Source organism: Carcharhinus amblyrhynchos, chromosome 27 (genome assembly GCF_965287045.1).
Source record: "Carcharhinus amblyrhynchos chromosome 27, sCarAmb.v2.hapA, whole genome shotgun sequence".
In the NCBI taxonomy this organism is placed as follows: Eukaryota; Metazoa; Chordata; class Chondrichthyes; order Carcharhiniformes; family Carcharhinidae; genus Carcharhinus; species Carcharhinus amblyrhynchos.
Genome location: NC_137350.1, coordinates 29598582 through 29611774, shown reverse-complemented (window position 1 = coordinate 29611774; position 13193 = coordinate 29598582). Strand labels below are relative to the sequence as shown.

At 45.4% G+C, this 13193-nt stretch overlaps 1 protein-coding gene across 1 annotated transcript in view; it reads left to right on the top strand.

Moving 5' to 3' along the window:
- Positions 1 to 13193, top strand: part of LOC145359024 (uncharacterized) — a 100257-nt gene that overhangs the window by 79538 nt on the left and 7526 nt on the right. Inside the window, exons 23-26 of the mRNA XM_080213377.1 lie at positions 1307 to 1356; positions 5729 to 5857; positions 7576 to 7623; positions 10442 to 10480. Coding sequence (XP_080069503.1) covers positions 1307 to 1356; positions 5729 to 5857; positions 7576 to 7623; positions 10442 to 10480 — 266 coding nt within the window. The remainder of the gene's footprint in view (positions 1 to 1306; positions 1357 to 5728; positions 5858 to 7575; positions 7624 to 10441; positions 10481 to 13193) is intronic.

The following is a 13193-nucleotide window of genomic DNA, read 5'->3' as shown; positions in this document are numbered from 1 at the left end:
CAAGCACTATCTTAAAAGGAATGGGGTCAGCTAGTATAAAACTCAGCAATACTCTTTGGCAGGCCTCATCAGTAGAACTTACACGAGATAAGTATTTTGTTAAATACAGTGCTTAATTAAATCTCAGCTTAGTGTCTCCACTGTGGAATCTCCCTGCATAATGATATTAATAGTGACTTACTTGTTAATGGGATGTGTGGGAGCACTTTGGGTTGGCGGTGGTGTAGTGGTAGTGTCACTGGACAAGTAATCCAGAGACCTAGGGTAATATCCCAGGCACCCGGGTTCGAATCGCACCACAACAGATGGTGAAATTTGAATTCAGTAAAAATCTGGAATTAAAAGCCTATTAATGATGACCATGCAATCATTGTTGCTTTAAAAAAAATCCGGTTCACTGATGCCCCTTTAACTGCCATCCTCATCCGATTCACATCAATGTGGTTGACCCTGAAATGGCCTCAGTTCAAGGGCAATTAGGAGTGGGCAATAAATGCTGACCGAATGAATTAAAAATTAACTCCAATAGAAGTATTCCATTACCAAAGTAATTCCATAAAAATATCAATCTTACTGACACGATACACCAGTGTAATAATCATGAGAAAACTATGCTAGTGCTTATCGCCTATTGAAAATAGAGATTCACCACACATACTTGGGTGGCACAGTGGTTAGCACTGCTGCCTCACAGCTCCAGGGACCAGGTTCAATTCTAGCCCTGGGTGACTGTGTATAGTTTGCACATTTCCCTTCTGTCTGTGGGGGTTTCTTCTGGGTGCTCCGGTTTCCTCCCACACTCCAAAATGTGCAGGTTATGGGGCAGCACGGTAGCACAGTGGTTAGTACTGCTGCCTCACAGCGCCAGGGACCTGGGTTCAATTCCAGGCTTGGGTCACTGTCTGTGCGGAGTCTGCACGTTCTCCCCGTGTCTGCGTGGGTCTCCTTCGGGTGTTCCAGTTTCCTCCCACAGTCTGAAAGACGTTCTGATTAGATGGCCATGCTAAATTCTTCCTCAATGTACCTGAACAGGTGCCAGTGTGTGGTGACTAGGAGATTTTCACCGTAATTTCATTTCAGTGTTAATGTTAGCCTACTTGTAACACTGACAAAATAAACTTAAACTTAGGTCTGGTGGATTGGCTGTCGTAAATGCATGGGGATATTGGGATAGGGTAAGATAGTCTGTCAGAGAGTCAGTGCAGACTCATAGTGCAGAAGAGGCCATTCGGCCCCATTGGGATTCTATTCTGTGACTCCCACCCACTACCTCCCACTCGTAACTAAACACAACTGTTCTTCCTAGACTCTCCGGGTCACACAGCCAGTGACAATCTTTTGGATGGCACTCTGAAGGTAAATAATTTATTTTGGTGATCTTCATTATTGTGATGTAGCCATTCACACTACATTTGGACACAACCTTTGTCTCTTTTCCATACCTGTTACCACTCTCTTGGGCTTTTGCATCAAGAAATCTTTTTGTTATTTAATCTCTCTCACCCACCAGCCAATCGCAGATATTTTGCTCCTTTCACTGACTTAAAAACTCTCACGTTTCTATCTCTTTTCAGTTTTGAAGAAAGGTCATCAATCTGAAACGTTAACTCTGTTTCTCTCCCCACAGATGCTGCCAGACCTGCTGACCATTTCCAGAATTTTCTGTCTTTATTACAGATTTCCGGTCTCTGCCGCATTTTGCCTTAGTGCAGTGGCGGATCATGGGTTGTTGAACTATGACCCTTGGAAAGATCCCAGGGTATTCAGGGGTTTCCTGATCTCTGAATCTTCCTATATTTGTTTTTCTGTTGCATTGCAGCATTAACTCTGTTCCCTGCACAGGTCCAGAGCAATACGTCAATATTTCTATGGAGACCCCTACTTGGGATGGCACAGTGGTTAGCACAGCTGCCTCACAGCGCCAGGGACCCGGGTTCAATTCCAGCCAGTCTGTGTGGAGTTTGTACATTCTCCCCATGTCTGTGTGGGTTTCCTCCCACACACCAAAGATGTGTGTATAAGATGGATTGACCATGGTAATTTGCCCCTTAGTGTCCCACAATGTGTAGGTGAGGTGGATTAGCCACAGGCGGGCTTACGAAGATACAGCAGTGTGGGCTGAGTGGCCTTTTTCTGCACTGTAGCGATACTATGTCTCAATGGAAAAAAATTCCATTGAGTTCCATTGAATTCCAGGAGCTTAGAGCAATGGTTGAGTTGCAAACCAGAGCTCTAATGCTGGCACTGCATCAATGTCAGAAATGTTGAACTCTCCACACCAATATCCAAATTGTAATTAAATATAATGTTAGTGAAGAACCGTTTAAGAATATAGAATGTAGAATTGAAGGGCGGCACAGTAGCACAGTGGTTAGCACTGCTGCTTCACAGTTCCAGGGACCTGGGTTCAAATCCTGGCTCGGGTCACTGTCTGTGTGGAGTTTGCACAGTCTCTCTGTGTCTGCATGGGTTTCCTCGGGGTGCTCTGGTTTCCTCCCACAGTCCAAAGATGTGGGGGCTAGGTTGATTGGCCATTCTAAATTGCCCCTTAGTGTCCCGGGATGCATAGGTTAGAGGGATTAGTGGGTAAATATTTGGGATATGGGGATAGGGCCTGGGTGGGATTGTGGTTGGTGCAGACTCAATGGGCCTAATGGCCTCTTTCTGCACTGTAGGGTTCTATAATATGTTCTCAGGGTATGGGCTTTGCTGGCAAGGCCAACTCATCCCCAGTGAGTGATTCAGTTGCCAACACTGATTTCAACGTGGCCTTTTTTAGTCATAGACTAGACTGCATATAGGAGCATGCTGGCGGTTGTATTTCCTTAATCTCTTGTGATAGCTGCCACCATACACAAGGCCCGACCACTCAAGGTGGGACCAGTAACACAATAACACAGGTTCTTTATTCAAGAACTGTTTTGCAAGTATATACAGGCCTTCCCTGTACCTCCAGATTGCTAAAATGCAGACGTCACATAGTGTGATACATCCCTTACACTGCTTTGGAAATATTACCACACTTCTTAAAAGTGTACCGCAACGCCACCTTTCTTTCCCAAAGAAGAACATATCCCTCTCAATTAGATGAGAAAACTAACTATGTAAAAGTAAACAATGGTAATAGAGGATAGATATATATCGTACAAAGCAGTAATGGAAACTTATCAACCTATCTGTCAGGATAATATAGTTGGCTTAATCAAATGGCCTAATCTTGAAACAGGATAACTGCTCTTGGAATCTAAAGCAGGTTTGCACGGACTCTTCCCTGTGGAAGGAAAATGCATGGACGCTGAGACAGTGGGCGGAATTTTACGAGAAAAACTTCAAGTGTCTAGCTAGCGTAAAAATGGGAGAGTTGTAGATCTGTTTTTTTGGGCGAGTCTTTATTCCCGGTCTTATGCACTTAGTGCATGAAAAAATGGGCTAGATTGTTTCCAGCTATTAGAGGCAGTGGGCACGGCTTAATTCGCCAGCCAGCTTGCTCTAGCAAAAGAGGAAGCTATTGCGCATGTGTAGACCTCTGTGGCTGCACATGCGCAATTGCAACAGCAGAGGGCTGACAGAGAGAAGGCTGCCAGGTCTCTGCTGTTGCAGCCAATCGCAACAAACCCCCACCCCCCCCGCTATGATTGATTGTGAGCCCCACCTCACCCAGAAAAAAATCACCCCTACCACATCCCCGCCGCACAGACCAATCTCACACCCCCCCCAACCAATCATAAGCAGAGGAGCAGCGGGCCCTCTCCCACACCCACAAATCATGATGCAGAGCAACAGCAAGCTATCCCCTCCCTGATCAGGCTGCACTAACCTGGCCCCACCCCATAGACTCCATCCCTTTGTGCCCTGCCCTCATGGGCCCTGCCTCCTTCAGGCCCTGCACCCCATAGACTCTGCCCCTTCAGGCCTCGCCCTAATACTGATTTATGGGCATTGCCAAGGTGCCAGGGTGACATGGCCCAAGGGGCACAGCCCCCCCTTTGCCCCAATTTAATGGGGACTTAATGGTCTCTGGTTCTACCAGCGAGGCCAACATGACTATTCCCCATTCATGAGGAGCAGGCTTTCCTCACCAGAGAGAACCTCTCCCAGCGAGGCCACAAAGGCAAGTGAGCCCAGATGATTGCACCCAAATCTCGCTAATGCCACGCAAACTAGTATTTAAATAAATTATTCTGCCTTTTGCCAGAAATGAGTGAAAGGCTGATTGTGATAGGAATCCAGTGCCGATAAGATCATGAGAGGGCAGAAATTGGGCATGATCCTGTTTTCTCAGCTCTCGTGTGATTTTACTGGGGGCGAACCAGTAAAACCGCAGCCAGTGTCTTTGATGTCATCCAATTTTCTATAGAATCTTCCAACAATCTGAGATCATGGACTGTTTTGACCTGACCTCTGTTCCAATGCAACATAACACCAGTTGTAACCTCAGATGTGCTTGATTCTAGCTGAACATTGGAGACTTTAATATTACTCCATGTTACAGGATTTGGTATCATGACTTGTTGTCCTACCGGTAATTTGGAAAGCTGACCTCCAGCATGACTATCACGGTCCTCTTTCAGCTCCCCCATTGCTTCAAAGGAGGGTCCCTAACTTCAAAATCAAGTGATTGCCAAGTGTCTCTTTGCAAGGGTTGATAGTCTGTATTATCAACGAAAGTTTTTTTCTGTGTGAACCCTGTGCTCTCTCTGGGCAGTCCCACACTGGACTGCAAGCTTTCCAAAATGTTCTTTGCAATAATCGCAAGCTGTCCTGCAGAGATATGACCGAATACTTAAATATTAGATCTGTCACAAACCACTCAACTGGATTGAGGGGCACTCATTTTGGGTGAAGAACATAATTTCAGCCCTCTTGTTGGCTCCATGAGATTGTCCACTCGCTACCTCAGCACGATGAAGAAGAGGCTTGTCTCAGATTTGATCACAATTCTGCGCTATGTTTGCCAATCTGACCGAGGTTACGGCAGCGACACGTGACGTTGGACCTCAGTGACAAGCTGGGATCGCCACCCGAGGCTTTTTGTTCAGGTTGCTGTTCGGTAAATCCTGGCGGAATGTGGAACGTGGTGAGGGAGGAAACGTGGAAATGAAGGATGGGAATGGATTGGTGCAGGGAAGGGAGAGGGGTTGGTGCGGGGGTGGGAGAGGGGTGGTGCACGAGAGGGGTGGTACCGGAGAGGGAGATGGGTGGTGCGAGGCGGCAGGGAGCAGGGAAAGGGTGATGCAGGGGGGAGAGGATAGCACGGGCGGAGAAGATGGGGTGGGGGGAGGGGTGGTGCAGGGGGAGGGGGTAGTTTTGGGGGAGCAGGTGGTGATTGGACAGAGCCTTCACTGGTCACAAGATTGGGCTCAGCTCTGATCATCACCACCGCCCCCCCCCCAACCCCCCCACCCCCCGCCGTCCTCCCTGACATGCTGTCACTCAGTATCAGGACTCAGACGTGAGTGATGACCATGTAACCAAGGCCAGGGAGGGTGAGTGCCAATTGGAGAATTGTGCCCAGCAAAGACATCAATGACGTCCGCAGAGGATAAAATTGGCAGGGAAAATAAATCGATAAAAGAATTGCGCCATGTTTGAGTTCAATTTGAAATAAAAATCCATTCCCATCTTTCACATGGAATGGTGATGAATCTCAATCCGAACCTTTCCCCAGTGTGAACCGTTCTGTTTTGTATGGCTACTCAGTGAGCTAAATATGCTTCATCCGTAACAGAGTCAAGTATTCAAGAATGTTGAAGCCATGCTGAAGGCAACTCCAACGGTATCTGAAGGCTCCTTTGTCTATGTGACAGAAGGAAGTAAGGTCTTCATTCGACTGCTCAATGGCTGGAGCAAACTCTGTGTGAGTATGTTTATTCACAGGATTTAAGCTGCACTGATGTGCAGATTGGGCGTTGGGTGGCACGGTGGCACAGTGGTCAGCACTGCTGCTTCACAGCGCCAGGGACCCAGGTTCAATTCTGGTCACTGTCTGTGTTGAGTTTGCACATTCTCCCCATGTCTGTGTGGGTTTGCTCCGGTTTCCTCCCACAATCCAAATAGGTGCGGGTTAGGTGGATTGGCCATGCTAAATTGACCCTTAGTGTCAGGGGGATTAACAGGGTAAATATGTGGGATTATGGGAAATAGGGGCTGGGTGTGATTATGATTGGTGCAGACTCGATGGGCCGAGTGGCATCCTTCTGCCCTGTAGGGATCCTATGATTGCATTTAAATAGTGCCTTTCACCTCACTTGGACACTACCTTATCTTTTCGAATGTGTGGCCATGACACGTTCTTGCTTGTAATCTACAAGATGGAAGTTTGAATATTTAGCTCTGTTTAAGTGAAAAAATTTTAGAAAGTCAAGGGACAACTGAAGTAAAGGGCTTGAAAATTGTAGGGTGGGTCAGTCCATGCACCCTTGGCTGAAATGTCAGGGGTAAGCGGACCACTACAATCCCAATGACTGCCCTCTAGCAGTTTAACCCTGAGAGCAGCATTAATTGCTTTAAGGCGAGATTTCCGCTCTCATCTCAGTAGCAAGTTTAATTGCTGTGCCCCCCACTGCCGAATAGCTTCCTGACACCATTTGGGCTCATAAATGTAGAAACTAGACTTGGAAACGGGATTGGAGAGCTGCACAGATCAAGAAGGCGATGGCCTTTATTGCGAAGGGGATAGAATATAAAAGCAGGGAGGTCTTGCTGCAACTGTACAGGGCGCTGGTGAGGCCGCAGCTGGAGTACTGTGTGCAGTTTTGTTCGCCGCACTTGCGCAAGGATATTTTGGCCTTGGAGGGAGTGCAGAGGAGGTTCACTAGGCTGATACCGGAGATGAGGGGGTTGGCCTATGAAGAGAGACTAAATAGACTGGGTCTGTACTCGTTGGAGTTTAGAAGGATGAGGGGAGATCTTATAGAGACGTATAAGATAATGAAGGGGATGGATAGGGTAGAGGTAGAGAGATTCTTCCCGCTCAGAAAGGACAGCAGGACTAGAGGGCACAGCCTCAAGATAAGAGGGGGGGGAGTTTAGAACGGAGTTGAGGAGGAACTTCTTCACTCAAAGGGTGGTGAATCTCTGGAATTCTCTGCCCATTGAAGTGGTGGAGGCTACCTCACTAAATATATTTAAGTCACAGGTAGATAAGTTTTTGGTAGGCAAGGAAATTAAGGGTTATGGGGAGAAAGCGGGAAAGTGAAACTGAGCCACGACAGATCAGCCATGATCTTATTGAATGGCAGGGCAGGCTCGAAGGGCTAGATGGCCTACTCCTGCTCCTACTTCTTATGTTCTTATGTTCAGCAGCACTTACCTCAAAGAGAGCAAAAAAGAGCTGATTGTTACTTTTAAAAAAGCATTATTTTATAAACTGAATAATTTCACGAGACAGCGCACTTGATTCTGAAATATTTTGAATAGTTTAAGTTTGGAATTTTGTTGAATTAGGAGGCAGTGATAATAACAGCAGCAGCAGCAATAACTTTGCATTTATATAGTGCTGTTCATGCAAACACAAACCTGCTCATTACCATTTTTAGACATAGTTTTTTAATATATTTCTGATCTTCTTGTCAGCTTGAAGACTTCTTCCCTGGGGTTGCTTCTGATGATCCTGCAGTATCAGTAAGTATGCTGCACTCCAGCTACAGACAGCATTGCCTCCGTGCTATTAATGAGCACAATATCTGTTGATGCCAAGGATTGCGATGACTTTTTAATCTATAAGCGAGTCATGTGGAATGTTTTCCGTGTGTAAAATCTGATATTGTCACTGCTTTGTACACTCTTATATATGTGGCAATTAATAACTGTAGGGGTCAACTTTCACTAAGTATGAAAGACTTTCTCTCTCTCTCTTTCTACACCGTGGATCAGGGTCAAGCCAACTTCCTAGGATTTTCTAAAGAGCTGAATAAAACATCACACAATCACAGATGAAAACAAATCTGTCTTTCCTTTAAAGCTATCACGCACATTGTGTACTGGGCATCAGCATCAGGCTCTGACCAGATAAATACTTCCAAACCTTGGTGTTCAATCTGGACTACGGAACATAGAACATAGAACAGTACAGTACAGGCCCTTTGGCCCTCAGTGTTGTGCCGAGCTATGTCCAAACCCAAGATCAAACTTTCCCACTCCCTATAATTCTGTGCTCCATGTGCTTATCCAATAACCGCTTGAAAGTTCCTCAAGTGTCCAAATCCATTATCACAGCAGGCAGTGCATTCCACACCCCAACCAATCTCTGAGTGAAGAATCTACCTCAGACATCCCTCCTATGTCTCCCACCATGAACCTTATGCCCCCTAGTAACAGCTACTTCCACCCGAGGAAATAGTCTCTGCACATCCACTCTATCTATCCCCCTCATCTTCTTATAAACCTCTACTAAGTCACCTCTCATCCTCCTCTGCTCTAAAGAGAAAAGCCCCAGCTCCCTCAGCCTTTCCTCATAAGACCTACCCTCCAAACCAGGCAGCATCCTGGTAAATCTCCTCTGCACTCTCTCCAATGCTTCCACATCCTTCTTATAGTGAGATGACCAGAACTGAACACAATATTCCAAATGTGGTCTCACCAAGGTCCGGTATAGTTGCAGCATAACCCCACGGCTCTTAAACTCAATCCCCTTGTTAATAAACGCTAACACACTATAAGCCTTCTTCACGGCTCTATCCACTTGAGTGGCAACCTTCAGAGATGTGTGGATATGAACCCCAAGATCTCTCTGTTCCTCTACATTCCTCAAAACTCTGCCGTTGATCCTGTAATCAGCGTTCAAGTTTGTCCTACCAAAATGCATCACCTCACACTTATCAGTATTAAACTCCATCTGCCACTTTTCGGCCCAGCTCTACATCTTATCAAATGTCTCTTTGCAGCCTACAAGAGCCCTCCACCTCATCCACTACTCCACCAATCTTGGTGTCATCAGCAAATTTACTAACCCACCCTTCAGCCCCCTCTTCCAAGACATTGATAAAAATCACAAATAGCAGAGGTCCCAGCACTGACCCTTGTGGTACACCGCTGGTAACTGCCCTCCAGTCTGAAAATTTTCCTTCCGCCACCACCCTCTGTCTTCTATGAGACATGATGTGGGTATGCCGGCGTTGGACTGGCGTAAACACAGTAAAAAGTCTGACAACACCAGGTTTTAGTCCAACCTATTTATTTGATAATATTCTCACTAGTGAGAATATTATCAAATAAATAGGTTGGACTAAAACCTGGTGTTGTCAGACTTTTTCTATGAGACAGCCAGTTACTTATCCAATCGGCCAAATTTTCTTCTATCCCACACCTCCTTATCTTCTTCATGAGCCTGCCATGGGGAACCTTATCAAACACCTTACTAAAATCCATGTATACAACATCAACTGTCTACTTTCGTCTACACACTTAGTTACCTCCTCAAAGAATTCAATCAAATTTGTGAGGCAGGACTTACCCCTCACGAAACCGTGCTGACTACCCCAGATTAAATGACATCTTTCCAAGTGGTCATAAATCCTATCTCTCAGGACCCTTTCCATTAACTTACCGACCACCAAAGTAAGACTAACTGGCCTATAATTACCAGGGTCATTCCTGTTTCCTTTCTTGACAAGAGGAACAACATTCGCCACTCTCCAGTCTTCTGGCACAGTTCCCGTGGACAGTGAGGACCCAAAGAGCAAAGCTAAAGGCTCCGCAATCTCATCCCTTGCCTCCCAAAGTATCCTAGGATGTATTCCATCTGGCCCAGGCGACTTATCGACCCTCAGGTTTCTCAAAATTGCTAATAAATCTTTCCTCAGAACATCTACCTCCTCTATCCTATCAGCCTGTATCACGCACTCATCCTCAAAAACATGGCCCCTCTCCTTAGTGAATACTGAAGAAAAGTATTCGTTCAACGCCTCAATAGAAATGGAACAATGTAGACTATAGAGGCTTGAGCGCCTTAAAATGAATTGAAAATGGGAAGAGGCAATGGGTAATGCTCTGGCGAACCGGATTAAAATCCCACCATGGCAGATGGTGAAATTTGAATTCAGTAAAAATCTGGCATCAAAATGGAAGGATTAAATTACAGTCATAAAAGCCCAGCTGGTATGTTAATGTCCTTACCTTGGAAGGAAATCTGCCATCCTTACCTGGTCTGTCCCACATGTGGACTCAAATTCAAAACAATGTGGTTGACTCCTAAATGTCCTCTGAAATGGCCTAGCAAGCCATTCAGTTAAAGGGCAATTCTCCTGAGGTCGGGGGAGGTGGGGTTTGGAATGAAGGGAATGTGTTGAAGGGACACCGGCCTCTGAGAAGTTACTTGTTAACTTAATCAGTGAGTGAGAGGGTTAGAGACAACATATGGATAGAGTAGGAAATATCTGGTTCCTCATTTCCAACAAGATTGATACTGGGTCTAATGCATGTTTTCTTCCCTTACTCCCAGGTTAAAGCGACTGATGTTTCACCAAGGCGAGGAGCTGTGGTGAGTCATTGATCCTTTCAACTGGATTATTTTGGGTATACAACATCAACTAAAAATCAGTCCTAATGAATATCGGGAACGTATCTCCCGAGTATTGATCAGATCATATCCCATAAGCTTCTTGACTACATCCACTTTTCTTGCACACCATAATTTATATTGCTCCCAAATCAATATCTTCCCCAAATGTAAATTCCTGGTAATTGAAACAAATAAAACTCTTCCTCAATTGCTTGCTGGAGTTCTGATGACAGTATTTCGTACCCAGTGAATTGTAACTCCTTCTGCTTCCCTGAGGGATAATACTGATGGATTACTGGACATTTTCGCTGGAATTTTACAGCCTCGCCCACTACAGAGTTGGAGCCGGGGGAGGGGGGGGGCAGACAATGGAAATGTCTGTTAAACTCAGGCAGGATTTTCCAGTCTCGCTTGAGCCAGGCCGTAAAATCTCGCATGTCATCTCTGATGCTCTCACTCTACGATTAAGTTAACGTATTTGAAATAACTCCTCAGAGGCTGGCGTCCCTTCACCAGATTCCCTTTATTTACAAACTCCTAGAGTGCTTCAGGTACAAAGTCAGAGTCAAGAGTGCCGGCAGACCTGACACTCCTATTTCTATAGACAGCCGAGGGTCCCTGATTGGGCAGGTAATTATGCCCTCAATCAGGGTGCTCATACTCCAGGAGTCCCACCCCCTTGAAGACATTACAATATTTGTACCATCAGATGTATTTAGAGGTGGATTTTTTTTAAAGGAAGGAAGAGAACATGTAGATCTCAGAATAAGTTTTGGAACAACAACATTGCAGTGTTGCAATGACATTTGAGTGATCTGATAACATCTTTGCTACTCTCGGAGCATTGACTATTGATGAGTATATTTTCAAAGAGGATTTGTCCCGGGGGATTAGGGCAGCACAGTAGTTCAGTGTTCCTCTGAATTTAGTGGAAAATCTTAACATTTCCTTTCACATCTCTGACTGAGAAGGAATGGCAATGTGCCATTTATTTTTCAGAGTAAACTGAGTGTGTTCGGAGTTGAACTTGATCCCGTACTGATCTATCTTTCATGTATAGTGAATGTTGAAGGGTAATTGAACCAAAGTAGGGGGAGCATCGCATTGAGCCTGATCTTGACCTCACTTTAATTCTGCAAACAGGTACTTAGGCTAGCATTCAGGAGCAGGAACTGTAGTGTACAGTTCATCTGTGTTTAATTATGGCTGTTGGTTTACTATTGATACTCACTGGGCTTGATTCATTACGAAGTTTCACAACACCAGGTTAAAGTCTAACAGGTTTATTTGGTAGCAAATTTGGTTTACTACCAAATAAACCTGTTGGACTTTAACCTGGTGTTGTGAGACTTCTTACTGTGTTTACCCCAGTCTGACGCTGGCATCTCCACATCTTGATTCATTAAGCCAGGGTGTGGATTTAGCTGAAAATAATGCTGTAGAAAGAACTGGAAGTATTGAGAGACCTTTTAAAACATTGCACACATAGAATCATTGAATCCCTACAGTGCAGGAGGAGGCTATTCGGCCCACTGAGCCTGTACCGACAACAATGCCACCCAGGCTCCATCCCCTTATCCCCATGCATTTACCCGACTAATCCCCCTGACACGAAGGGCAATTTATCATAGCCAATCCACCTAACTTGCACACCTTTGGATTGTGGGAGGAAACCCACGCAGACATGGGGAGAACATGCAAACTCCACACAGACAGCCATCCCAAGGCTGGAATCGAACTCAGGTCCTGGCACTGTGAGGCAGCAGAGCTAACCACTGTGCCACCGTGCCGACTAGCTAGTGTCATCTGTAATGACTACAGTGAGGTCCATGAGGTAGGCTTCTTGGAGTATGAGCTCCCTGATTGAGGTAATGATTACCTGCCCAATCAGGCAGTCTCACCTGCGTATAAATATGGGAATGTTAGATCTTCTTCGGATTCTGACTGTGCACCTGAAGCACTCTTAGGAGTGGAGATGAGTTTGTAAAGAAAGGGAATCTGGTGAAGGGACACTGGCCTCTGAGGAGATGTTTCATCATCTCTGCATGGTTCTGAGATTTATGAAATATACAACAGGAACCCTTGTTGATTTTAACTTTCCTAGTCCAAGTTTGTTGAGGCCAATGAGCTTGGTGCCACTGCAACCAACCCAGCAAAAACCAGGGGACTGAAACTGTTTCCTACAGATTGGCATTTCTTTACAATAAATTACCTGGACCAGCTGATCCAAGTGTTATGTGACTCTTAATTTTTTTAAGCATTAGTGAACGTCCCATGTCTTTTCTCACACTCGTCTGGACGAGGACAAAGGGGGATTGGATGGTATAATGGACAGTGCATAATTCTGCTGCTAAGTTATAGTTTGCTTGAACCCTGTCTGCTCTTTAAAGGCCACAAAGTTGAATTGCTGTAAATAGCAACATGCTGAGGCCAACTAGAAATGAATAGCTGGGAGCAAGGGAAATGTGGAGATTGGCGGGTGCTTGTAAATTCCTGACCCGAAGGTTAAAAGAAACGAGTGTGAAGCAACAGCCTTTCTTTGTTCTAAATCTATTTTTGGGATTTTGTTCTGTGACAGGCTTTATGTGCAAGACTCACTGTAGTGAGTCATGAGAGTATTGAAACCATAACCCACAATCGCAATTAATGTTGAAATAAGGGAGAACGCCATTGACCATTACAAGGAATCATC